At 41.7% G+C, this 27,183-nt stretch overlaps 2 protein-coding genes across 2 annotated transcripts in view; one reads left to right on the top strand and one right to left on the bottom strand.

Moving 5' to 3' along the window:
* Positions 1-27,183, bottom strand: part of nt5dc1 (5'-nucleotidase domain containing 1) — a 434,656-nt gene that overhangs the window by 150,267 nt on the left and 257,206 nt on the right. The gene's annotated exons all lie outside the window — the stretch shown is intronic.
* Positions 1-27,183, top strand: part of LOC144593817 (uncharacterized) — a 174,952-nt gene that overhangs the window by 22,217 nt on the left and 125,552 nt on the right. Inside the window, exon 5 of the mRNA XM_078399936.1 lies at positions 145-359. Coding sequence (XP_078256062.1) covers positions 145-359 — 215 coding nt within the window. The remainder of the gene's footprint in view (positions 1-144; positions 360-27,183) is intronic.

Raw genomic sequence — 27,183 nt, 5'->3', positions numbered from 1 at the left:
TGTAATTCTTTTTTTTGCACAATCCGCAGGCATTGCCACTTTCATTTCACTGCACATCGTGTATGTGTATGTGACAAATAAACTTGACTTGATTCAGTCGGCTGAATTAGTCCAGCACTTTATGTCGATTCACTTTAAAACTAGGCGCAGTTACCCTGGGGCTCCCTCCCATCTCACCTACTGTTGCTTCCAAGGTGGAGTATTTCAGTGACTCCGGGGGAGAAGGAGGCGGCGGTGGGGGTGGAGGAGGAGAAGGGGGACAGAAAGAAGCTGACTGGACAGAGCAGTGGGGGAAGCAGGTGGTGGTGGTCGAGCGGGAAGCGGATAAAGCCACTACCGACAGCAAGAAGCAGCAGCAGGTGAGAGGGGCTCGCTGGTGCACCTTGCGAGTCAGGAGTGTGGTCGGAAGCCGGGGCTCTAAGCTGCCAGGGAGACAGTAGGAGTCGGGGATGGGTCGGCAGGTCATCCCATTCACATTCAGTTTACATTTTATATTTGTTTTATTTAAGTTTCTGCCACGGGAGGAGTGTCATTAGCGGGCCAGGAGTGTGTTGTTATTTCATTATCAAATGACCTTTGTTGGTACGGATAAATGGATAATCCAGAAAGACTCTGGAACCGAGGTTGCCCGAAAATTGGTGTTCAATTTGTAAGTGAATTGCTACAGTTTTCTATTAAAATATTGAATGAACAAAGTTCTCAAGTATAAACTTCTAAACAAATTGTCAGATTCCTATTCACAGCTTTAATGAAAGGTTACTGACTTGTAATGTTAAATCTGTAATCACTCATCAGGTCATATGTGACCTGGCCTTGATTGCTGTATAATTATAGTATTTTTAGACATTCCTTCTGGCAGTGTTAAGTTGACTCTGCAAAATTAGCCATTTATAAATCTTCCCAATACATGCATGAGAGATGGGCATCATTCAGGAATCAAATCAATGCACCTTCCTCTTCAGCAGGGATTGGTCCCCTTTCCTCAGGTCCACTCTTATTTATGTCCTACTGTTACTACAAGTTTAGGGTTGTACTGAGGTACAGTGAAAAGCTTTGTTTTGCCAGCTATATCAAATATACCAGGTATGAACACAAACAAGTCAAAATCAAGTACAATGCATAAAGCAAAGAGACGATACAGTGTGTACAGAATATAGTTCTCACCGTCATAGGTCAACAGTTCTGGACAAAGTCCAATCTGCTCAATGGGGTAGAGGTGAATCGAACAGTATCGTAGCTTATGGATGGACATTCAGAAGCCTGATAACAGAGGGGAAGAAGCTGCTCCTGATTCTGGTGGTGCACAGGTTCAAGCTTCTGCACCTTTTGCCTGATGGGAGCAGGGAGAAGGAATGATCGGGGTGGGATAAGTCTTTGATTATGTTAGCTGCTTTTCCGAGGTAGCATGAAGCGTAGATGGAGTTAATAGTGGGTAGTCTGGTCTGTTTGATGTACTGGACTACATTTCCAACTCTGTAATTTCTGGCAGTCTTGGGAGGAACCATAGACAAAGACAAAGTCTAATGTTGCCAACAGGGTAGAGCAGAATCAGACAATATGCTGGCTTATGGAAGGACCATTCAGAAGCTTGATAACCGAGCAGAAGAAGTTGTTCCTGAGGCTGGTAGTGCATCTATTTAAGCTTCTGTACCTTCTGCTAGATGGGAGCATGGACAACAAGGAATGACAGGAGTGGGATAAGTCTTTGATTATGTTAGGTGCTTTTTGGAGGCAGAATGAAGCGCAGATGGAATCACCGGTGGAAAGTCTGGTCTGTGTAATAAACTGGGCTTCATCTCTGCAATTTTCATGTTCATAAATGATAGGAGCAGAATTAGGCCATTTGGCCCATCATCTACTCTGCCATTCAATCATGGCTGATCTATCTTCACCTCTTAACCCCATTCTCCTGTCTTCTCCCCATAACCCCTGACACCCGTACTAATCAAGAATCTGTCTATCTCTGCCATAAAAATATCCATTGACTTGGTCTCTATAGCCTTTTGTGGCAATGAATTCCACAGATTCACCACCCTCTGACTAAAGAAATTCCTCCTCTTTTCCTTCCTAAAGGGACATCCTTTTATTCTGGAGCTATGACCTCTGGTCCTACACTCTCCCACGAGTGGAAACAACTTCTCCACATCCACTCTATCTTGGCCTTGCAGTTTCATGCAGTTTGGGGCAATGCTGTTCCAAAGCCAACTGTGAAGCAATTCAACTTTGTACTAAATTCCCTGATTGATATAGGGCTTCATGCCAACAGCCTTCTTCACTACCCTGTCTATCTCCAATGCCTTTTTTAGGGAATTATGTATTTGTGATCCTGGATTCCTCTCGTCTACAACAATCCCCTTGCCCTACCACTCAATGTAAAGGCCCTGCCATGGTATCACTTCCCAAAATGGGTGACAAACAGCAATGGGCCCAGCACCGATCCCTGAGACACACCACTAGACATTGGACCACTTCCACCACAACTCAACTTCCTATAATGAAGCCAATTCTTAGTTAGCTCTCCTTGGATCTATGTACTTCAATCATATAGAGCAGCTTACAATGCAGAACGTTATCTAAGACCTTGCTGAAATCCATATCGAATACGCCTCCCACCCTCCTCTCCTCAACCTTCTTGGTTACTTCTTCAAAAAATTCAAATTCGTAAGACACGACCTACCACGCACAAAATAATGCTGACTATCTCAAATGAAACCCGCCTTTCCAAATAAATGGATATCTTATCCCTCAGAATCCTCTCCAGTAACTTTCCTACCACAGATGTAAGGCTTATGGTCTATAGTTCCCTGTTTTTTTCCCTTTCAACTCTTCTTAAGTAGAGACACAACAATTAGCCACCCTCCAGTCCACTGACACCTCAGCCATGTCTTACAATGAATCATATTGTGTCTAACGATGATTCACATTGGCTACTCTCCAGTCCTCTGGAACTTTGCCTATGGCTAGAGAGGATACAAAGATTTTCATCAACGCCCCTGCAATCTCTTCAATTAGGAATGTCTGTGCAATGTGGAGATCAATCACCCTAACTCTAGGACATGACTAAAGAAGTACTTCAGAACAGTCTCCTAGCTCTGGCTGCTTCGTCATAGCCTGTTGCTACCAACAGATTAGAGTGGTACTGTTTCCTGATGATTTCAGTATATACATTTGCATTTGCAACTTTTCAGCGACAAGAGATTCTAACCACCTATCCTTGATGTTTAAAAATATCATGCTTGCCCATTATCCCCACCATGAAGAATCTGGGGGTCAGCTTCCGAAACCCATCTGGGCCAGCAACGTTAATACTGTGGCTACAAGTCCTGTTCAGAGACTGGTAATCCTGTGACAAATGCCCTAGTTCCTAACAGCCACTTTTAGTGGACAAAAGTTAGGAATTTGATAGAATGCGAGGAGCGAGAAGCAGAATGCGAGGAGCATTGTCAATATTCCAGAAGATGGGCATCATCCAGAACAGTCCACCCTACTTGACTGGTAAACATTTATTCATTCCACCACTGGCATCACAAGGCAGCTGCAGTCACAGTCACCAGCGTGTACCAGTTGTGCATTATAGTCGCTTGCCTCGCGGTTATTCCGATAGCTCTTCCCAAAACCCATCACCACCATGGACAAAGTCTTTAGTTATATGAAAACTCCAGCACCTGAATTAATTGAATCCTGGAACTTCTACCCAGCAGACTGAGACTACCTTCGCCTGGAGGACAACAGTATCTGAAGAAAACATCTTACTGCCACCTTCGCAAGGGCAATTAGGAATCACCAATGCTGCTGCGTTACTCCAGTATTTTGTGTCTATCTTCGGTGTAAACCAGCATCTGCAGTTCCTTCCGAAACAATAAATGCTGGTCTTGCCGGTGGTTCGCTGATCCACAAAATATGAATAAATAAAAACTTGTAAAGTTATGATGTGGGAAAAAGGGGAAGAATAACATAATCAGGAACAGAAGAGGAGAGGCAGAAGGGAAAACTAAAATTGTATAATGAAGAGATCTGCAATGTGCAGATGTGACGAAGTTGCAAGAGTGCTTTGGAAGGCAAGTGAGGAAAAGACAGACTGAATTTTTGAATATTTTTCCTTCTTCATTATTTTCACAATTAAGTAAAATTCATCAACATTAAAGTAAACAAAATATTAACTTCCAAGACATGCACTGAAACATGGTAAAGCAGACTTGGATTTATTGCTCTGCCTTGTTCAGTACGGAGTAATTAAACTGGTCCCTTAGGAATAGTAGAAAATCTTTTTTCAAGTGTGAAGATAATAATTTATTCTCAATTGACTTTTATGAATTCAATCTTTTTTTTATAATTGCCCTTATTTCGGTAAATATAAAGTAGGTTGGAGACAACAAGAAGTAATCCACCAAGTGTCAATGATAAATATATTTTGGGGTCATGCCTTCAGACCACTTGGGTAAGTTAGTAATGTGTGTGCTACATTTGTACTTACCTTTCCACATTTTATTTATCTCCACCATTTACAGTATCTCCACCAGGACTCCTATTCTGCACACAGTACAAATAAAGGAGTATTGGATCACTGACAACATAACTTATGATAGATACAAAATGCTAGAGTAACTCAACGAGTCATTTAGCATCTTTGGAGAAAATGGACAGGTGAGGTTTTGGGTCAGGTCCCTTCTTCAGACTGAAGTCTGAAGAAAGGTGCTGACCCGAAATATCACCTATCCATTTTCTGCAGAGATGCTGCCTGACCCACTGAGTTACTCCAGCATTTTTGTGTCAATCTGAGGTATAAAACAGCATCTGCAGTTGCTTTTCATTACAACATAATGTATGTGTTATTTATGTACCAGCATAGGTTATGTGCTTGGGTAATGAAAGGATTTTCGCCTTGAGGTCAGAAGATTGTAGTAGAATGCGGTACAGACATGATGGGCCAAATGACCTAATTTTGCTCCTATAACATGAATCATCTGGGAATATAGCCTGATGGGTATCAGAAGATCATAAGATCATAAGTGATAGTAGAATTAGGCCATTCGGTCCATCAAGTCTACCCTGCCATTCAATCATGGCTGATCTATCTCTCCCTCCAAACCCCATTCTCCTGCCTTCTCCCATAACCTCTGACACCCGTAATAATCAAGAATCTATCTATCTCTGCCTTAAATATATCCATTGACTTTACCTCCACAGCCTTCTGTGGCAAAGAATTCCACAGATCCACCACCCATATAACCATATAACAATTACAGCACGGAAACAGGCCCGTTCGGCCCTACCAGTCCACGCCGACCACTTTCTCTGACCTAGTCTCATCTACCTGCTCTCAGACCATAACCCTCCAATCCCCTCCCATCCATATACCTATCCAATTTACTCTTAAATAATAAAATCGAGCCTGCCTCCACCACTTCCACCGGAAGCTCATTCCATACAGCCACCACCCTCTGAGTAAAGAAGTTACCCCTCATGTTACCCCTAAACTTTTGTCCCTTAATTCTGAAGTTATGTCCCCTTGTTGGAATCTTCCCCACTCTCAAAGGGAAAAGCCGACCCACGTCAACTCTGTCCGTCCCTCTTAAAAATTTAAAAACTTCTATCAAGTCCCCCCTCAACCTTCTACGCTCCAAAGAATAAAGACCCAACCTGTTCAACCTCTCTCTGGAGCTTAAGTGCTGAAACCCAGGCAACATTCTAGTAAATCTCCTCTGTACCCTCTCCATTTTGTCGACATCCTTCCTATAATTTGGTGACCAGAACTGCACACCATACTCCAGACTCGGCCTCACCAATGCCCTGTACAATTTTAACATTACATCCCAACTTCTATATTTGATGCTCTGATTTATAAAGGCAAGCATACCAAACGCCTTCTTCACCACCCTATCCACATGAGATTCCACCTTCAGGGAACAATGCACAGTTATTCCCAGATCCCTCTGTTCCACTGCATTCCTCAATTCCCTACCATTTACCCTGTACGTCCTATTTTGATTTGTCCTACCAAAATGCAGCACCTCACACTTATCAGCATTAAACTCCATCTGCCATCTTTCAGCCCACCCTTCCAAAAGGCCCAAGTCTCTCTGTAGACTTTGAAAATCTACTTCATTATTAACTACACCACCTATCTTAGTATCATCTGCATACTTACTAATCCAATTTGCCACACCATCATCCAGATCATTAATGTAAATGACAAACAACAGTGGACCCAACACAGATCCTTGGGGTACTCCACTAGACACTGGCCTCCAACCTGACATACAGTTGTCAACCATTACCCTCTGGTATCTCCCATTCAGCCATTGTTGAATCCATCTTGCAACCTCACTATTAATACCCAACGATTTAACCTTCTTAATCAACCTTCCATGTGGAACCTTGTCAAATGCCTTACTGAAGTCCATATAGACAACATCCACAGCCTTGCCCTTATCAATTTCCCTGGTAACCTCTTCAAAAAATTCAAGAAGATTAGTCATAACATGACCTTCCAGGCACAAATCCATGTTGACCCTCTGACTAAAGAAATTCCTCCAGTGGACCCAGCATGGATTCTGTGGTACACCACTTGTTGCAGGTCTCTAGTCTGATAAGCAAACTTCTACCACCTACATTCAAGCCAATTGTGAATCCAATTGACTAGCTCGCCCCGGAACCCATGTGATCTGACCTTCTAAACAGCTGACCACACAGTATCTTGCCGAAGGCCTGGCTAAAGTCCATGTCGACAATGTCTACACACTGCCCTCATCAATCTTCTTGGTCACCTATTCAAAAAACAACCAAATTGGTGAAACATGCTTCCCCATGAACAAAGCAATGCTGACTATCTCCAATCAATCCTGCTTTTCCAAATGTATGCAAATTCTCAGAATTCCCTCCAATAACTTTCACTGCTATATCCTTTGGTTAAATGCAGATAGTATTCCTTTGATTATTTGGTGGCTGATTGAGTCCCTTCGTTGCCCAGGATCTGTCCTAAGGACTTCTGTGTGAGTTCTTGCATCGGACTCCAAATGTAAGTGGTTCATCCTGAACAAATAGTGAAACAACAGATCTTACCTTTCTAATTCTTCCCAAAACACAAAACAAATTGCAAAAAGTAATGTCCACCTTGCTCTATTTATTCCCGTGTTTTGATTGACTTTAGGGAAGGTAATTCAAATCTATATTCAATAGATTGTCCTATCCTTCCAAAATAGGTCTGAAAGAACAAGAGGAAACAGTGGTGGAAACCAAAAGAAAAAGAAGAAATGTTTTTTTCAAAGGCAAAATCAAATTATAGTCTGTTGTCTTAGATATTCAATGGCAACGGATACATATTTCAAAGGAGTATCCTCACCACCCTATTCCCAAAAAAGCAAAACGCATATCCATTTTTGTAAAAGGGTGGGGTAAAATAATGTATTGCAGCATGGTTGAGTGTAAACATGACAAAATATTCAGACATATTAATTAACTAGATTGCACAAAAAAAGCTGCAACCAAGACTCAATAATGAATACTTTAGTCACATGCCTCAGTGTCTGCATGGTATGATAAATGAGTGAATGTATAATGTGGTTACAGTAAGTGGCGGGGTGATGCAGTCAGTGGATTTCAAGCAGCATCATTTTGCCTTTTTGCACAGTGAGATAACTTCAAAAGTGCTACTACTGATTTTTTAGTTATGAAAAGTAATTATTAGCAAAAAAGTTCTCATGCTCAAACTAACTGGGTACTGATTTCTAATTTGTACAAGGAAAAATGTGAAAAGATAATTGTACTCATTTTAGACGACTGGTAATGAAACAATTCCTGTTATATATAGCAGACTTTAAATGGGAACATGCCCAGTCTGAACACATTCAGCTCCACCTCATGCAGAAGACATTTAATGATTTAATTAAAAATACAAAGTCTGAGACATGCCCAAAACTGAATGGAAAAACACAATATATCATTGTTGAAAGGTGAAAAACTGAGCTTGGATATCCATCATTACCAATACTGACAATTGCAACGCAAATCTAATAGCTCCTTTACAATGCTGGATGTCAATAAACATGTTGGAAAGTTGCCAGTTTTGGGGTCAGACTTTGCCAAATTAAGCTAAGTGATAATCAACAAATTATTTCTTAACATAATGATCTTTTGCGTTTTGAAAACTACATACAAACCATACACATTAGACGCAAGTTGTATGGCCACCAACAACAGTCTACATGAAACCATGAAACCATTGGTCATGTGTTTAGAAATATCACCAGGAGCAGCCTCTCATAAACTGCCATTTATAAAGTCTTCTGATCAAATAATCCACATCTCAGTATCGGACAGAAATGCTCATATTCTGCTGTTTATATATATTGATCTAACCTGGATGTTTCACTTACAAACCCATCTTTCAAATGGTTTTAGCTGAACACTTTTACAATATATCACAATCCTGGACAAGATCATCTGATCCCCACTTCACTGAATCTCCCACCCACTTGGCAACATAGCAAGCTAGAGGCATTAATGCCAGCACAATAGGCAGATAACAAAATGTATTCAGGACAGGCCCTCCAAATTCAGATGGCCACTTGGCTTTTCAACATAGATAGTCAATGGCAGCATGTCATAGGACATTCTCAAGTCAGGACCTGACAGAACTGGCTTCCAGATGTTCCTGAATTAATGATGGGACAGCACTGTAATCACTTTAACTGTTGTTTCCTTGGCTAAGTGTGCAAAAGGGAACTGCTTACAGTCAGCCATTCACTTATGTATGAGTGCTGGATTTGGGCAACAGGCTTGGGATGTAACGTGCTGCAGAAGATGCTGCATTCTTTCCTTTGCTGCACTGCTGAACTCCATGTGGAGATCAACATTGGAGCACCTCCCTGATCCTAGACGTCAGTCTAGATGAAGTAGAGCAGTGCTTCTTAAACTGGTGAATGGTTCACCCAAGGGCGAATGAAATTATTTTGGGGTGAATGAAACGAGAGGGGTGAATGAAGGGTGAATGACTTAATATATATAAAATTATACACAAGGGAGAATAAGACGAAAATGATCAAAAAACAAGAAAATTTATTCGACGGTGAATGAAATTTTGTGATAAAGACTCAAGGGTGAATGACACTGAAATAGTTTAAGAAGCACTGAAGTAGAGCATCGGAAGCTCCATTACTTGACTGGCCTGGAGAACATCAAAATAAAGTGATGTATCAAAATATTAATTTTCTTTATATTAAATAAAATATTGCATAGCAAGTGTTTTAATTAACTTTGCTAACATCACATTTCATAATCTTTTAACTGTCTTGTGCCTCAAGATCCCTCATTTGCTGATCTCTTCCAGACACAGGATCCACAAATATGTCTTCATCGACAGATCGGTGGTGGAGAGAGTCAACTACTTCAAGTTCCTCAGTGTGCAAATTTCTGAACATTTGTCCTGGACCCAGCACTTTGATACAATCATAAAGAAAGCCCATCAATGTCTCTACTTTAGAAGATTGAGGAGATTCAGTAGAAACAAGGAACAGTAGATGCTGGTTTACCAAGGAAAGACAAAATGCTGGAGTAACTCAGCATGTCAGGCAGCAACCCTGGAGAACATGGATAGTCAACGTTTTGGGTTGCAACCCTTCTTCACACCCCACCCAACCAAACGCTATTCTCCATTTGTCCCAGCGACTGCCCCTAATCTCTCACCCAGACCTCTCCATCAGCCTCCCATCACAAAACCAAACCTAGATCAGGTTCAGAACCATTGATCCTCTCCCATGCCGCTAATCTGACTCTGATCACAATAAGTAAGTTCTTGTTCTTAGACTTACCCACTGCTGAAGATTTGCAGTGGCAGGCCATAATCAAAATGACTATATAGCAAATAAATTAGATGGATTAACATCTCTTGACATCTGTGTCGCCTTATCTTTGAACCTGTTTCATTCCAAGAGATCTTTAAAGATGTATCAAACGCTGTGTTCAATTACATTAAATTTATTTTGGCAGTCAGAGAGATTTCACTGCACTAACAATGGCCATTACTCCAATAACTGGAAACTTGTGGAACACTTAAAATCCATTAACCCCAACTAGGTATCCTTTACTGCTTGGATATAAATATAGATCAAAGTATTATGCTGGCAGAGGACCACTGTGCACTGTTTCATGTCAACGATATTGTAACAAATATAAGCCCACATCTGAAAAGGTGAATTTTATGTCACTATGTGACTAAAACTAGTGGAATGCAGCGCGTCAGAATGCAGCCTCTGTAACTACTAACTTTGAACAATGTGTATTACTTTGAATGTCAAAAGACTGACCACAAGTGTTATTCCACAGAAAATTTCTCAGGTAATTATGAATTCTTTCAAGAGCTAGACTGGGTAAACAATGATACATGTTATCTATGACTCGCAATTGTCTCATTGCAAACTTTGGTAATCAACTAGAAAAACTGCACAGCCAACCTAACAAAAGGCCCAACAGAAAAAGACTGTGAAAAGGTCAAGCTTGGGTTATAATGTTCCTCATATAAACTGAGTATAATTTTGCCATTTATTGAATCTTGCCAGTTCACACTCGGAACTTTTTTTTTGGTCAAGTTTTTTTTCCATAAGTTTCATACTGGTTTCTGCCCTAGTTACATTTTACTCTTAATCCATTACATCTTGACACATGTTTTGGAGCTTTAGCCACTGGCTTTTAACTGCAGGTTTTTCATTGTTTCTTCTGGTCATTAGTTGAAGCAGCCTGTTCAGCCAATTTCTGGTGTGGCCTTTCATTTTATCTGTTATTGGTTTAGTTTAGCCCATCTGCATGATTCCGTACAGACAGCATCCATGGTCAGGATCGAACTCGGGGTCTCTGGCACTGAAATGCAGCAACTCTACTGCTGCGCCACTGTTATTTATTCATCATTTATATGGTTTCAATTGTGCTAAATTCAAGTCAAGTCAAGTCAAGTCAAATTTATTTGTCACATACACATACTCGATGTGCAGTGAAATGAAAGTGGCAATGCCTGCGGGTTGTGCACAAAAAGAATTACAGTTACAGCATATAAATAAAGTTAATAAGTTACTAAACATAGCACAAAAAGTGTCGACAAAAATTTAGTCTCTGGGGTTATCAAAGTTGACAGTCCTGATGGCCTGTGGGAAGAAGCTCCGTCTCATCCTCTCCGTTTTCACAGCGTGACAGCGGAGGCGTTTGCCTGACCGTAGCATCTGGAACAGTCCGTTACTGGGGTGGCAGGGGTCGCTCATGATCTTGCTTGCTCTGGATCTGCACCTCCTGATGTATAGGTCCTGCAGGGGGGTGAGTGTAGTTCCCATGGTGCGTTCTGCCGAACGCACTACTCTCTGCAGGGCCATCCTGTCCTGGGCAGAGCTGTTCCCAAACCAGACTGTAATGTTGCCGGACAGGATGCTCTCTACAGCCCCAGAGTAGAAGCAATGAAGGATCCTCAGCGACACTCTGAATTTCCTCAGTTGTCTAAGGTGGTAAAGGCGCTGCTTAGCCTTACCCACCAGTGCGGCAATGTGCGTTGCCCACGTCAGATCCTCTGCGATGCGGACTCCCAAGTATTTGAAACTGCTCACCCTATCCACAATAGACCCATTTATCTCCAGTGGCGTGTACGTCCTTGGATGTTTAGCCCTTCTGAAGTCCACAATCAGCTCCTTTGTTTTAGTGACATTCAAGAGGAGGCTATTGTCCTGACACCAGAGTGCCAGATCAGCCACCTCCTCCCGGTAGGCCTTCTCATCGTTGTTGGAGATCCGGCCCACCACCACAGTGTCATCAGCAAACTTGATGATGGAGTTTGAGCTGAACCTGGCCCTACAGTCATGTGTGTACAGGGAGTACAGTAGGGGGCTAAGGACGCAGCCCTGGGGGGATCCTATGTTCAGGGTGAGGGAGCTAGATGTGTGTTCCCCCATCCTGACCACTTGGGGCCTGGCAGTGAGAAAGTCCAGGACCCAGGCACACAGAGAATATACCAAATAGAATAAGGAAATGAGCAATCAACAATCCACCTTCGTATACCTACAATCCATGGTATAGAAACGGGACAAGGAGAGAAAATACTTGATAACCATTCAAACTATATTATGCTTAAATTAAAAAATCAAAAGAAGAAATGAAGTAAATCATACAAAAAAATGGCTTCTGTTTGATATATAGCTAAGTGTTCAAAACCAGAAATTTCCGATACTTGGAATATGTGGTGCATATTCCACTGTTCTAGAATATAAAATGAATCACTTTACTCTACCATCACAATGCACAGTATTTTCCAAATTTAATCTATCCTTCCATAACTAGGAAACAGTCCGATTCTCCTCTACCTCATTGTGGACATTGGACCTTGTCTCCGGAATTGATGTGCTACAATGTTGAGAATTCTATTCTGCATGTATCCCTTTGCTCCACTTTTCAAGGAGTTTGGCTTGATTATGTTTATGTATAGTGTTCATAGTTCATAACTGTATACGTCATGGGAGTAGAATTAGGCCGTTCAGCCCATCGAGTCTGCCATTCAATCATGGCTGATCTATCCTTCCCTCTCAACCCCATTCTCCTGCCTTCTCCCCATAACCTTTGATACTTACTAAACAAAAACCTGTCAATATCTGCCTTAGAAATACAACTTGGCCTCCACAGAAGCCTGTAGCAATGAATCCCACAAATCATCACCCTCTGACTAAAGAAATTCCTCCTCATCTCCTTTCTAAAAGTACAGGTGCTCCTCAACTTACGATGGGGTTATGTTCCGAGTAATCCATCGTAAACTGAAAATATCGTAAGTCGAAAATGCATTGAATACACATGATCACGTGACCGGAAGCGAGCTGCAGTTCGCTACGGGTCGCTGCTGTTTGCACCATCGCAAAGTCGAAATATCATAAGTCGAAGCATCGTAAGTTGGGGAGCATCTGTATATCCTTTTATTCTGAGGCTGTGCCCTCTGGCCCGACACTGCCCCACTAAAGGAAACATCCTCTCCACATCTACGCTATCCAGGCCATTCCCTGTGCATAGAGAAATGATAAAGGGTACAACATTTTGTGCAATTTCATAGCAGAAAGACTGATATTACAATTCATTAATTATTAGAGTACAATATGATCAGTTCAAAGATCAATGATCCATTGTTTCATTTTGGGAGACGTATCTACAGAAAATCACTATTTAAATTCGTCATTGTTGTTAAATTGTCACATAATTGCCAGTACTAAATTATAAATGTTCTTGCTGCAACTTTTAACAAGATGTAATCTGCTACATAACAGTCATACCGTGATTGACATATATCATATAAATCAAACATTGTACTTAAAGTAATCAAATGAATGTATTAAATTCTGCAAGCTACTCAAAAATATATTTAAGTGGGAATTGTTTATCCTGACGTTTAATTGCTGTACAAACGATTAGATTAAATAAAAATATTACCTGCAAAGTTAAGAACATGGTAGCATCAAAATACATTTTTTTAAAATCTTCAACGATTTCTAGAATCCTAATTTTTATATTGTCTGTTGCTATACAACTGATCCACTTTAGGCAGTCAGATAATGCAACTTGCTTATTTGCCAATCAATTTAATTTGAAGACAAAAGAAAGAATAAAACACCCTGTTATCATCACCTCCTGACAATATGTTTTTGTATATTCATATAATTGGCACAAAACCACCAAATTGAACTTTTTAGGACATGTACACAGTATACAACGTAGCTATTTTAAGTAATAGGTGGCGCAAATGAAAATGAGGGTGACAGCACTGCATGTGAAAGCACACTTCAATTCCCAGAAAGCACCAAGTAAATAGGCAATGTGAACAGAAATTGTTGAATACACAAAACACCTTATCACAAATGCAGAAAAAATGCTCAAACCATTTCACACAACTTGTCTTTGAAGTGCTCACTTCATTTGAATGCAATTAGTCTCCACCAGTAAAATGGGGTGAGCAGGAATTTTCCCAACGCTTGAAGAGGCACATTCAACTGTGCACCATGCCAGTGACAGGGGCAGGAGATAGTTCTGGCAGATAAGAGGTTGGACAGGCCTGGACTTTATCTTTGGAGCGCAGGAGGATGGAGGGTAATCTTATAGAGTAGGGGAATCAAGAACCAGAGGACAAAGGTTTTTGGTGAGAGGAGAAAGATTTAATAGGAACCTGAGGGGCAATCTTTTCATCTAGAGGGTGGTGGGTGTCAGGAACAAGCTGTTAGAGGAGGTAGTTAAGGCAGGTACTTTAACAAAATTTAAAAGACATGGATTAAAAAGGTTCAGAAGGATAAGGGCCAAATGCAGACAAATCGGACTAGCTTAGATCAGGCATCTTGATCAGCATCGAGGAGTCAAACGAAAAGTCCCAGCCTGTTCAAGCTCTCCCTATAACTTAAGCCCATATGCCCAAGTAACATCCCGGTGACTCTCTTCTGCACACATTCCAACATATTTACATCCATCCTACAGCTGGGCACCAGAACTGCTAACAGAAGTGTAGTCTCACCAACGATTAGTACAACTGCATCATCTTGTCCCATCTTTCGTACTCTATACGCAAAAGAAGGCAAGGGTGAAAAACGCTTTCCTTGCCACACTGTCCACCTGAGTCACCACTTCTAAGAAATCATGGGCTTGTATTCCCAGATCTCAATGTTCTGCAATGCTCTCCAGGACTCTACCGTTTACTGTGTAAGTCTTGCCCTGGTTTCACATACCAAAGTGCAAATTTTCAGCTTGCCAAAGTTCAATTCAATATGTCATTCCTTGGCCCACCTTCACAACTGATCCAGATCTTGTTGTAAACTTAGATATCCTTCTTCACTGCCTACCATGCAACCAATTTTGGTATCATCTGCAAATTTACTAACAATGTTAACTACACTGTCATCCAAATCATTAATGTATTAAACAAACAACGATAGAACCAGCATCCACTGCGGCACACCACTGGTTGCAGACCTCCATTCAGAAAATAGCCTCTGATTCCTTCGTTCAAACCGATTTTGAAATCAAATGGTTAGCTCGCCTTGAATTCCATGTGAACAAATCTTCCAGACAAGCCTACCACATGGCACCACTGCTCCGCCTTCATCAATCCACTTGGTGACCACTTCAAAACCTTCTATTAGTTTTGTGAAACACAATTTCCCACACACAGAGCCATGCTGACTATCCCTGATCAGTTTGTGCCTATCCACATGCAGGTAGCTCCTGTCTCCAAGAGTGACCTTCTACAACTAAAGACACTTGGTGGAGTAACTCAACAGGTCAGGCAGCATCTCTGGAGAACATGGAAAGGTGATGTTTTGAGTCGGGATTTTTCTTCAGACTCTATGTTCTCCAGAGATGTTGCCAGACCCGCTAAGGTGCTCCAACACATGAAGGTGTCTTCCTTCATATTGTAGAAGTGAGACACAAGGAACTGCAGATGCTAGTTTATAAAAACAAATGCAGATGCTAGTTTTTGTAAACCAGCTTCTGCAGTTCCTGCTGTCTCCCCTCTGCAACCTACCCACTATTACCCACTATTTGGGGTGGCATAGTGGCGCAATGCGGGTTCAATCTTGACTGCGGGGGCTGTACATTTGTATGTTCTCTCTGTCACTGCTAGGGATTTCTCCGGGTGCTCTGGCTTCCTCCCACATTCTAAAGGCGTGCGTGTTTGTACATTAATTGGCTTCTGTAAAATTAGCCCGGTGTGTAGGATGTAAAGTGGGATAACACAGAACTAGTGTACGGGTGATCGATGGTCAGCATGGACTCGGTGGGCCGTAGCCCTGTTTCCACAATGTAGCTCTAAAACTAAAAAAAACTATTGAAGTCAGACTCACTGGCTTGGCTTTGCTGGCCTTCTTAAATAAAGTTACGACCTTAGCCACTCATTGGTCTTCCAGAACATTACCTGTGGCTAAAGATAATGCAAATACTCTGGAATTTCCTCCCTCAGAAGATTATAGATGATTTGACTCAACCCCACTTTTCTGAGGAAGGGTCTCGACCTGAAACGTTGCCCATTCCCTCTCCACAGATGCTGACTGTCCCACTGTTACTCCAGCTTTTTATGTCTATCCACTTTCCTGCCTGTTCTCTGTTAACCCCAATTCCCTATTGTCCAAGTGTGTATGTAAGGGATAGGAATAGAATAGAAGAGTAGAAAGATGGATGATTGATAATGGGTTAGGGGTGGAACTGGATGGTCGAGGTGAGGGGGGGGGGGGGGGGGGTGGGGGGGGGGGGGCTGGGGAAGAAATAAACATGGCGTGATTACTTTGTAAGAATAAATAGTGGAAGGGATAAAGCAGGGGAGTAAAACGCCAAGGGCCTTGGATATAGAGCAAAAACTTTATTACTCAGATTAATTTATGCAGAAGGACAGGAATAAACAGCAAGGGGAGAAAACAGAGGCAGGTCCAAGTTATAAACAGAGGTCAGAAAGCAGGGAAAATTAAAGACCCAAAGTTGATGGCTGAAGTCCTGTGGTGATATAAAACCAATTTATAGATTGCACAGAGTAACCACAAACCAGTGTCTGGACTTGGAGACAGTTTTGAAGAGGGAATGGATTCATGAGCCACCAAAGGAGCCGTGGCTGGCTGGTTTACATAAAGTGAGCAAACAACAAGGATTTAACACACTGATCTTCATGGTCGGTTTCTTGATATCGGCATTCATTTGATAGACAATAGACAATAGGTGCAGGAGTAGGCCGTTCGGCCTTTCGAGCCAGCACCACCATTCAATGTGATCATGGCTGATCATTCTCAATCAGTACCCCGTTCCTGCCTCCCCATACCCCCTGACTCTGCTATCCTTAAGAGCTCCATCTAGCTCTCTCTTGAATACATTCAGAGAATTGGCCTCCACTGCCTTCTGAGGCAGAGAATTCCATAGATTTACAACTCTCTGACTGAAAAAGTTTTTCCTCATCTCCGTTCTAAATGGCCTACCCCTTATTCTTAAACTGTGGCGCCTGGTTCTGGACTCCCCCAACATTGGGAACATGTTTCCTACCTCTAACGTGTCCAACCCCTTATTAATCTTATACGTTTCGATAAGATCCCCTCTCATCCTTCTAAATTCCAGTGTATACAAGCCTAGTCGCTCCAGTCTTTCAACATATGACAGTCCCGCCATTCCGAGAATTAACCTAGAATTCACCTACTCTGCACGCCCTCAATAGCAAGAATATCCTTCCTCAAATTTGGAGACCAAAACTGCACACAGTACTCCAGGTGCGGTCTCACTAGGGTCCTGTACAACTGCAGAAGGACCTCTTTGCTCCTATACTCAACTCCTCTTGTTATGAAGGCCAACATTCCATTGGCTTTCTTCGCTGCCTGCTGTACCTGCATGCTTCCTTTCAATGACTGATTCACTAGGACACCCAGATCTCGTTGTACGTCCCCTTTTCCTAACTTGACACCATTCAGATAATAATCTGCCTTCTTATTCTTACCACCAAAGTGGATAACCTCACACTTATCCACATTAAACTGCATCTGCCATGCAACTGCTCACTCACACAACCTGTCCAAGTCACCCTGCAACTTCATAGCATCTTCCTCACAGCTCACACTACCACCCAGCTTTGCATCATCTACAAATTTGCTAATGGTACTTTTAATCCCTTCATCCAAGTCATTAATGTATAATGTAAATAGCTGCGGTCCCAGCACCGAGCCTTGCGGTACCCCACTAGTCACTACCTGCCATTCTGAAAGGGACCCATTTATCTCCACTCTTTGCTTTCCGTCTGCCAACCAATTTTCTATCCATGTCAGTACTCTACCCCAATGCCATGTGCTCTAATTTTGCCCACTAATCTCCTATGTGGGACTTTGTCGAAGGCTTTCTGAAAGGTACACTACATTCACCGGCTCTCCCTTGTCAATTTTCCGAGTTACATCCTTAAACAATTCCAGAAGATTAGCCAAGCATGATTTCCCCTTCGTAATAAATCCATGCTGACTTGGAAGAATCCTGTTACTGTTATCCAAATGCTCCGCAATTTTGTCTTTTATAATTGACTCCAGCATCTTCCGTCAGAAGTCAGACTAACTGGTCTATAATTTCCCGTTTTCTCTCTCCGTCCTTTCTTAAAAAGTGGGATAACATTAGCAGGGTTGCAGGGTTAGCTCATTTAGAAAAAAAACCTGAAACACCAAATTACACCAGTTCTGTTTAAAAACACTGAAATACTTCTTTTCATTTTGGCCCTCACAAAAAGCACTGTTTCCTGATGTACAGTTTATGGGGTAATCAACATTCTCATTTACAAAGGCTTATCAGGTCACTGTTTGAGAGAAGGCTATTTGACAGCCAGGAGCCAAAGGCAAATGAACAACAAATATGGGGCTTGAGCAGTTAGGAAGATGACGCCTATGCATTCATAATCACTGGATTGTAAAATGTAGGTCCCAAAAAACTTTTCCTAGAAAACCCAGAAAAACGTTGGGTGTCGTGCAAGGAATTAAAGTTTAGATCTCAGCCAGATGTGGAGTTAATTCCTCCCTGCCCCAGCAAAATTACAACACTACAGTTATTTATTCACAGCTCAAATTTCCTATCAGAGTTAACACAGAATAGTCATGCATCTCAAGTACATGCTGATATTGAGCATTTCGTTCAACTCTGCATTTTGCAGCTTTTACATTATTTTGTTTTGTTTTCACTTTCCAACAGCCCTCATGCCAAAGGTTTTTTTTTGTTTTAAGTTGGCCCTCTCTAACTACCCTCACTGACCTATCAACTTTATTACCTCTTTCATAGCACAGCAACCCTGGCTTCACGCTATCACTAATTTTCTATTTGTCCTATCTGCCTCTTCTCCTTCCCTCACTTTCTTTGGAATTTAAATCTAGCTTGTTTCTCTTAATTTGACAAAGGGACTTAATTATTAACTCTCTTTCTCTTTCCACTGACAATGCCTCATCTGCTGTCTTTCTCCAGCATTTTCTGTCCTTGCTCTTTAGTATACTTTTGTTCTTTACTTATTAGAAAAATGTTGTATTATCTTTAAATTGTATTTGCTGCTTCAGAAAGTCCAATACCATTGGATCAGTCTGAAGAAGGGTCTCGACCCGAAACGTCACCCATTCCTTCTCTCCCGAGATGCTGCCTGACCTGCTGAGTTACTCCAGCATTTTGTGAATAAATATTTGTACCAGCATCTGCAGTCATTTTCTTATACCATTGGTTCCTTAGTGGGACACATTTTGAGCTCTGCACAGGCCAATGCGGATTTTAAGTATCACAAATTAGTTATTTAACTAAAGCCTATTACAAATATCCTCCCAGAATTTGGACATAGAGGTGAACAAAAATTTCAGCTTTGACGATAAACAAGATTGTTTTTTGCAAAACAGGGAAAAGTGACATTGCTGAGGCGGTGATAGTCTCTGGACTTTGGGATAGAGTGTAATGCAGGGGCAGAATAAAACAGATCAGGCTAAACCAGAGACAACCTGGTGCCAACAATGAACATTCAACTCTTTGAATTTTCTATTCCAAACACAAATATTGCTCAAATTAAGAAAATACATATTAACTATTTTGCAGATTTGGAATTGTGTTTAAAATAAAATGTTTTCCTTATGACTATGTTTTATTTATTTAAAGAAGACTAGCCTCTCAGTCTGATGTACTGACTTTCCAATTTACTTTAAAAATAAGCCTGGGTGACTCAAATTCACAGTGGGGAGTAGAACATAGGGCATGCATTTTATAGATATATTAGAAAATATATTTTACAGATGTTATTTTATCTACATATAAAGAAAACTTTTTTTTGCAAATTCATAACCTGTTGGGAAATGCATCGATTGGGACTGTCCATAAAAATTCTCAGTGCATACTGATTTAATGGCCAAAATATTATTGAGAAATTTCTGATAAGTACTTTGCATGCAAGGGGTCACAAATTCAGTAACTGAATCAATCATCTGCACATAGTTCAACAAAAGAAATAATCTACGATAAAGATGCTCTAAAAATGAACAATTGTGCATTTATCTTTAACATGAGTCCAAAACAATTTGCACTGAAATTCTTTGGGCCGGTCTCTAGAATTCAGGACAGATTTTGTGTGGACAAGTACAGTAGGTCTCTGCAAATTACCCCTCGTGTGTAGAGAGTGGATGAGAAAGTGGGAACACATAGAATTAGTGAGAACAGGAAATGATGGTTGGCATGAACTCAGTGGGGCAAATGGCCTGTTTCCACGCTCTATCTCTAAACTAAACTAAATCCAGGCTCCCTTTTCCTGATCCCAGTGATATTTTCCATATGTTCTGTTATATCCACCTTTATAACGATCCCTCACATTTTCCCCCTCTGTTCTTGTTTTCTATTTTCTGTTATATCGTCCTTTTTAACTATTTTAAACATTTCCCCCTGCTGACATTAACCTAAATGTTCCTATTTTTAAATTATTTCTCCTTCCTTTTTTCAAATAGTGGGGCACATTTGCTTAACTTCAACATGTGGGAACAATTCCAATGTATAGAATTTCCACACCCACCTTTTTTATTACTCTGGTATGCAAATTATCTACACTTGGGGGATTCATTGGCTGTCAGTACAATTATTCCGTCACGATTACTTTCTTACTAAGCCACCTACACTTGTGATAATTTACCGATTAACCGACAATCAGCATGGGGTTGGAATGTAGGAGGAAGCCAGAATATCCAGAGAAAGCCCACGCCATCACACAGAGACTACACAAATTCCACGCAGACAGAATCTGAGATCAGGATTGAACCCGGGTCTCTGGATCTGCAAGGCCGCAGCTCTATAAACTGCACCATTGTGCCAAACACGATGTATTTAAACGCAGAAGTTAAATGCAAAAATCTGCAGATTGTTGGTAGTTACACATTCATTTGTGAAAGACACAAAGATGCAAGTTGCCTAATAAAGAATATTTTCAACATCTGGCCTGGTGAGTTTGGGAGTTAAGTTAAATGACTGTCATAATTAAGTTAAATAAGTGGAATACTTAATAATTATGTAAAGTAACTCTGCTAAATATCATTTTGGCCCTCTCTCAGTTGGAATCCCTGTAGTCCGTGCTGTTGATGCTGTTATTTTATGAAGAAGGGTTTCAATCTGAAAGGTCACCGATTCCTTTACTCCAGCATTTTGTCTATCTTTGGTGTAAACCAGCATCTGCAGTTCCTTCCTACACTGTTATTTTATATGCTGGTTTAAAATGAACTGATACTCTACCTGGTCATCTTTTCTGCATCGTGCAGGTCTTTTAAAAGTTATTTTCTGATGTTTTCTTAACCCTTTTACAGGCCTCTCTGCAGGACCTCTACAGGAACCTCTGCAGACCAGAAGTCCCTTCACCACACAGACTGCATTGGTTCAAGAAGACAACTACCACCTACTCCAGAGCAATTAGGGATGGATAATAAATCCTGGCCTTGCCAACAGCTCCCACATCCCATTAAATAATACGCTTTTAATTTAACTTGGATCAGACTCATTGCACTCAGACCACTGGAATGGCCTCCTCCACTTTATTACTCATACCTTTTCTGATGCAATGGAATTCATAACCCAGTTGGAAATGTTTAAACAAGCATGTGATTGACAATGAGATATACAAGTTTATAGCTTGACTATGAAACTTCCTGGTCAGCCAACTGTTAACTGAAATAAATTGATATCCTCTCTGATGTGGCCGAGAATTGCACACGTGGACCACGAAAACTCACAAAACCTGCAAAATTACTTTAAAAAAAATCAACGTCTACACCTTCCAAGAGGTAAGAAGTCTGAGATTTCTATCTCACATAAATTTTGATTTGTAACTTGAGCAGTAGTCATTTAGGTCATGTTTTCACCAGTATTGGAAGTTAAAACATAATTGTTTTAATGAGTCTGAAGGTACTCAGCATGTTATAGCACTCGGAGATCTTCATTATATCCACCTAAAAAACTAAATGTCATTTAGGTTTACAGCAAACCGATCACTGAACATGACTTTGCAAAGTTACTTCGAAGTTCATGCTCCTGCATCCAATCCATCATACATCTACTCTCCTTCCAAATCCACTAAACAGAGACACCAATCACCCAACATCTTTTCCTTGAGAGAAAAAATATACTAAATGCTGGAGTATCTCTGCAGGTCAGGCAGCATTTCTGGAGAATGTGTATGGGTTGTGTCCCTTTTGGTATATTTATAGAAGGCTTCTTCAGAGATTGAAGAATGGTCACGACGTGAAACATCATCTATCCTTATTCTGTTTGACCCGCTGAGTTATTCCAGCATTTTGTGTCTTTGTGTGAAAACCAGCATCTGCAGTTCCTTGTGCCTCTTTTCATTGATGATCATCTTCTCCACCTCTCCACGAAAATATTTTAGCTCTTCAGCATTTCCAATGTTTCACGGTCTCATTACTGTTAAAAACTATTTTCCAAATATTTCTGTATCTGAGGCAGAGACTTCGCCAGTAAACGTTTCATGCCATTTGCAGAGATTTATTGTTCAAAATCTACTATTTTTTAAAAACCTGCTCAATATTAGATGACTGTTCCAGCCCCTTGTGAAGTGGCCAGAGCTGCAAAGACCAGTCACCATGAATCACACATAGTGTTATGGTGAAAGAATAATTTGGGAAATAAATAATTTCTCATGCTTAACAGTACTGTCACAATCACTCAAATGTGATTGAACCAAAACTGACTGCCAATTTTACAGTAATATTTTTGATTTGCATGTTAAAAATTCTGCTCCATTCCCATTATTTCCTCATCATGGTATACCCTTCATTTGACTGGTTGATTTCTTACACATGGACTTAACAAAAGCAGGGGAAACATTCTTTGCATCCAGTCTGTCTAGATTTGTCAGAATTTGAAGTTTTCAATTAGTTCATAGAAACATTAAAAAATAGATGCAAGAGGAGGCCATTTGGTCCTTTGAGCCAGCACCACCATTCATTGTGATCATGGCTGATCATCCACAATCAATAACCTGTGCCTGCCTTCTCCCCATATCCCTTGATTCCACGAGCCCCGATAGCTCTATCTAACTATCTTTTAAATTCATCCAGTGAATTGGCCTCCACTGCCTTCTGTGGCAGAGAATTCCACAAATTCACAACTCTCAGGGTGAAAAAGTTTCTTCTCACCTCAGTTTTAAATGGTCTCCCCTTTATTTTTAGACTGTGGCCTCTGGTTCTGGACTCCCCCAACATTGGGACCATTTTTCCTGCATCTAGCTTGTCCAGTCCTTTTATAATTTTATATGTATCTCTAAGATCCCGTCATCCTTCTAAACTCCAGTGAACACAAGCCCAGCCTTTCCAATCTTTCCTCATATGACAGTCCCTCCATCCCAGGGATTAACCTCATGAACCTACGTTGCACTGACTCAATAGCAGGGACATCCTTCCTCAAATTAGGAGACCAAAACTGCACACAATACTCCAGATGTGGTCTCTAGGGCCCTATACAACTGCAGAAGGACCTCTTGGCTCCTATACTCAAATCCTCTCGTTATGAAGGCCAACATGCCATTAGCTTTCTTCACTGCCTACTGTACCTGCACGCTTACTTTCATGACTGGTGTACAAGGACACCAAGGATTTGTTGCACTTCCCCTTTACCTAATCCAGACCTCCCAACATTTGATTTTACAAATTCAGAATTTTGATGCCCATAATGAAACGTTGCATTATGGGCCATATAATGATATGGCGCATAATGCAACTTTTCAGCAAAACAAAAAGCACGCCATATGTGTGTATGCGTTGCGCTACATTCTCGAGTGAAAAACAACTATTATTTCCAACAGTCTGTAGTTCTTGGACTACATGTACAATGTCAGGCCTATCATGAGTATATTCTACTATTATAGAAAGGTTATTGAACAGAAATACTTTTTACAACAAAGCAAAAATTGTTTTGTTTTGTTCTTTCTATTTTGCTTTTTCCTTACACATCCCAATTCTCTTGGTATTAAATAAAAGAACAATGGTCATAAAATGTATGACTAAGTTATGAAGAAAGAGTTTCATTTAAACAACTGCACATACCTAATTTAATTGAAGACATACTTGCTCCAGTGGTCCAACAGCAAATCACAACGGTCCATGTCCCCCCCAACCCTACTCCCCCCAACCCTACTCCCCCCAGCCCTACTCCCCCCCACCCCCCCTACACCCCCACCCCTCCCCACTCTCCCCACCCCTCCACACCCCTCCCCCTACTCCCCTCCACCCCCCCTTTCCCCCCAAATCCACTCCCCCACCCCTCCTCCCCTACTCCCCTCCCACCCCCACTCTCCCCCTCCCTTCCTCCACCCTCTGACCCCCACTCCCTCCTCCCACTCCACTACCCCACTGCCCCACACCCTAACCCCCTCCCCCCATCCCCTCTCAACATCAACGGGCCTCACGCTCCGCAGCGAGATGAGGCCGGGCCAGCGGCGAGGCGAGGCCAGGCCAGAGGCGCGGTGAGGCCGGGCCAGCGACAAGGTGAGGCCGGGTGAGCGGCGAGGTGAGGCGAGGCTAGTGGCGAGGCGAGTACAGTGGCGAGGTGAGTACAGTGGCAAGGCGAGGTCTAGCGGCAAGGCGAGGTGAGTACAGCGGCGAGGCCGGGCCAACGACGAGGCGAGGCAAATACAGCGGCGAGGCCGGGCCAGCGGCGAGGCCAGGCCAGGCCAGGCTAGTGGCGAGGTGAGTACAGCAATGAGGCGAGGCCGGGCCAGCGGCGAGGCGAGGCGAGTACAGCGGCGAGGCCGGGCCAGCGGCGAGGCGAGGCCAGGCTAGTGGCGAGGCGAGTACAGCGGCGAGGCGAGGCCTGGCCAGCTGCGAGGCGAGTACAGAGGCGAGTCGGGGCGAGTACAGCGGCGAGGCGGGGCCAGTGGCGGGGCTGGGCGAGGCGAGCGGCGAGGTGTGTGTTTTGTGGAAAAATGTGAAGCAAAATCGGAATGGCGAAAATGAAATAAGAAAGCGGAAACTTTCGCCAAAATTGGGAAGGGTTGGGAGGTCTGCTAATCTGACACCATTAAGATAATAATCTGCCTCCTTGTTTTTGCCGCGAGAGTAGATAACCTCACATTTATCTACATTATACTGCATCTGCCATGCAACTGCCCACTCACTCAACCTGTCCAAGTCACCCTGCAACCTACTAACATTCTCTTCGCAGTTCACACTGCCACCCAGCTTTGTGTCATCTGCAAACATGCTAGTGTTACTTCTAATTCCATCATCCAAATCATTAATATATATTGTAAAAAGTTGCAGCACCGAGCCTTGCGGCACTCTACTTGCCACTGCCTGCCATTCCGAAAAGGACCCGTTTATTCCTACTCTTTGCTTCCTGTTTGCCAACCAATTCTCTATCCATGTCAATACCCTACCCCCATACCATGTGCTCTAATTTTGTTCACCAACCTCCCATGCAGGACCTTATCAAAGGCTTTCTGATATAAAGCCTGATACAAAGGCTCCAGAATATAAATTTTGTGGACCAAATCTCTCTTCATGAAGCAACTCTATCATCCCAGGAATGAAGAGTGAAGACACATTGTTGCAATCCCTTTGTTTTTGTTCCCTCTAAAGTGGATACATTTATATTTATCCATGTTATACCACATCTCCAAGTTTTTGCCCACTTGCTCAGTCTACGTTGACTTGAAACGTCTTTGCTTGCTCTTAACAATCCCACCCAGTTTTACTGAATTGGTAAACTTCAAAATACTGCAATTTGTGTCTCCATTTATAGATGTTATAAACAGTTGATGCCCTAGCATGGATTTCTGCAGTACCTATTTAGCACCAACCATACTTTTATGCCGAGTATCTGTGTCCTGGCTGTCAACCAATTTTTAATCCACAGTACCCAAATATCACGTATTTTAATAAAATCCCCCAAACTCTTGTGGGACTTCATCAAACATTTTCTGAGAACTCGTGTACACCAAATCCACTGGTTTGCCCTTATCTATTATACCAGTTTTCTTCTCAAAAATTCTAATTAAGTTGTCAAACACAATTTTCCTTTGCAAAATCCAGGCAGACTCTGCCTAATTCCAGTGATATTTTTCATATGTCCTGTTATATTCTCCTTTGGTTTAATTAAGAGATACAGCGAGGAAACAGGCTCAGTGGCACACTGAGTCCACACGGATCGATATATACTAGTTCTATACTACACCCAAGGGCCAATTTACAGAAGCCAATTAACCTACAAACCTGCACATCTTTGGAGTGTGGGGGAAACCAGAGTACTCGAAGAAAATCCATGCTGTCACATGGAAAATGTACAAACTCCTTACAGCACCTGTGGTCAGGATTGTACCTGGCTATCTAGCACTTTCAGGCAGCAACTCTACCAAATGTGCAAAGTCCATAACACAATGAGCAAACAAGTCCATGATATTGCAACTGGTGGTCCATGCCGAGGTGGGATTATGATTTTGCCGGCTAGTTCAAGGACTTCATGGCTCTTGAAGAACACTATGATGCCACTGTTATGGTTGCACAATCAGATTAATAAATAAACTTTTTCTGCTGAAGAGTAATTTTAGGCAGTCTGAACCTAAATCAGGGGTTATGGGGAGAAGGCATGAGAATGAGGTTGAGAGGTAAAGATAAATCAGGCATGATTGAATGGCGGAGTAGCCAAATGGCCTAATTCTTCTCCTTTCTGTTATGAACTTATGAACCTTAATTGGTTGTTCAACAAAACTGATCCAAAAACCTATCCTGTACACCCAGAAATTTTCCTTTCAGTGTTATTGCAGATTTAATTTGCCTAGAGCATGCGTAGATTAAATTCACCCAATTGTGGCATCAGTCTTGCAACATACATTCTTATTTTCTTATTTGATGTCACCCCACATTATGATTAATGTAGGGAACACTATTTATGACTCCCACCAATGTCTTCCACATCTTGATGCTTCTTCGTTCAACGTGGACTGAATACACATTTTAATTTTACTATCTAATATCCTTTCCCACTATTGCACTGGCTTCATCTTTGAATAACAATGTCACCCAATCTCTTTTTCTTGTCCTGCAAAATATAAACACTGTATCCTTGGTCCCTTTGCAGCTGTCTCTGTAACAGCAATTACATTGTAAAAATTTGCAACACATATCTCACCACGAACGATTCACACGTTTAGGAACAGCACCTTAACATTAA

This window comes from Rhinoraja longicauda, chromosome 5 (genome assembly GCF_053455715.1).
Source record: "Rhinoraja longicauda isolate Sanriku21f chromosome 5, sRhiLon1.1, whole genome shotgun sequence".
Taxonomy (NCBI): Eukaryota; Metazoa; Chordata; class Chondrichthyes; order Rajiformes; family Arhynchobatidae; genus Rhinoraja; species Rhinoraja longicauda.
Note: the sequence above shows the minus strand (reverse complement) of the source record. Positions and strands in the feature narration are given on the sequence as shown.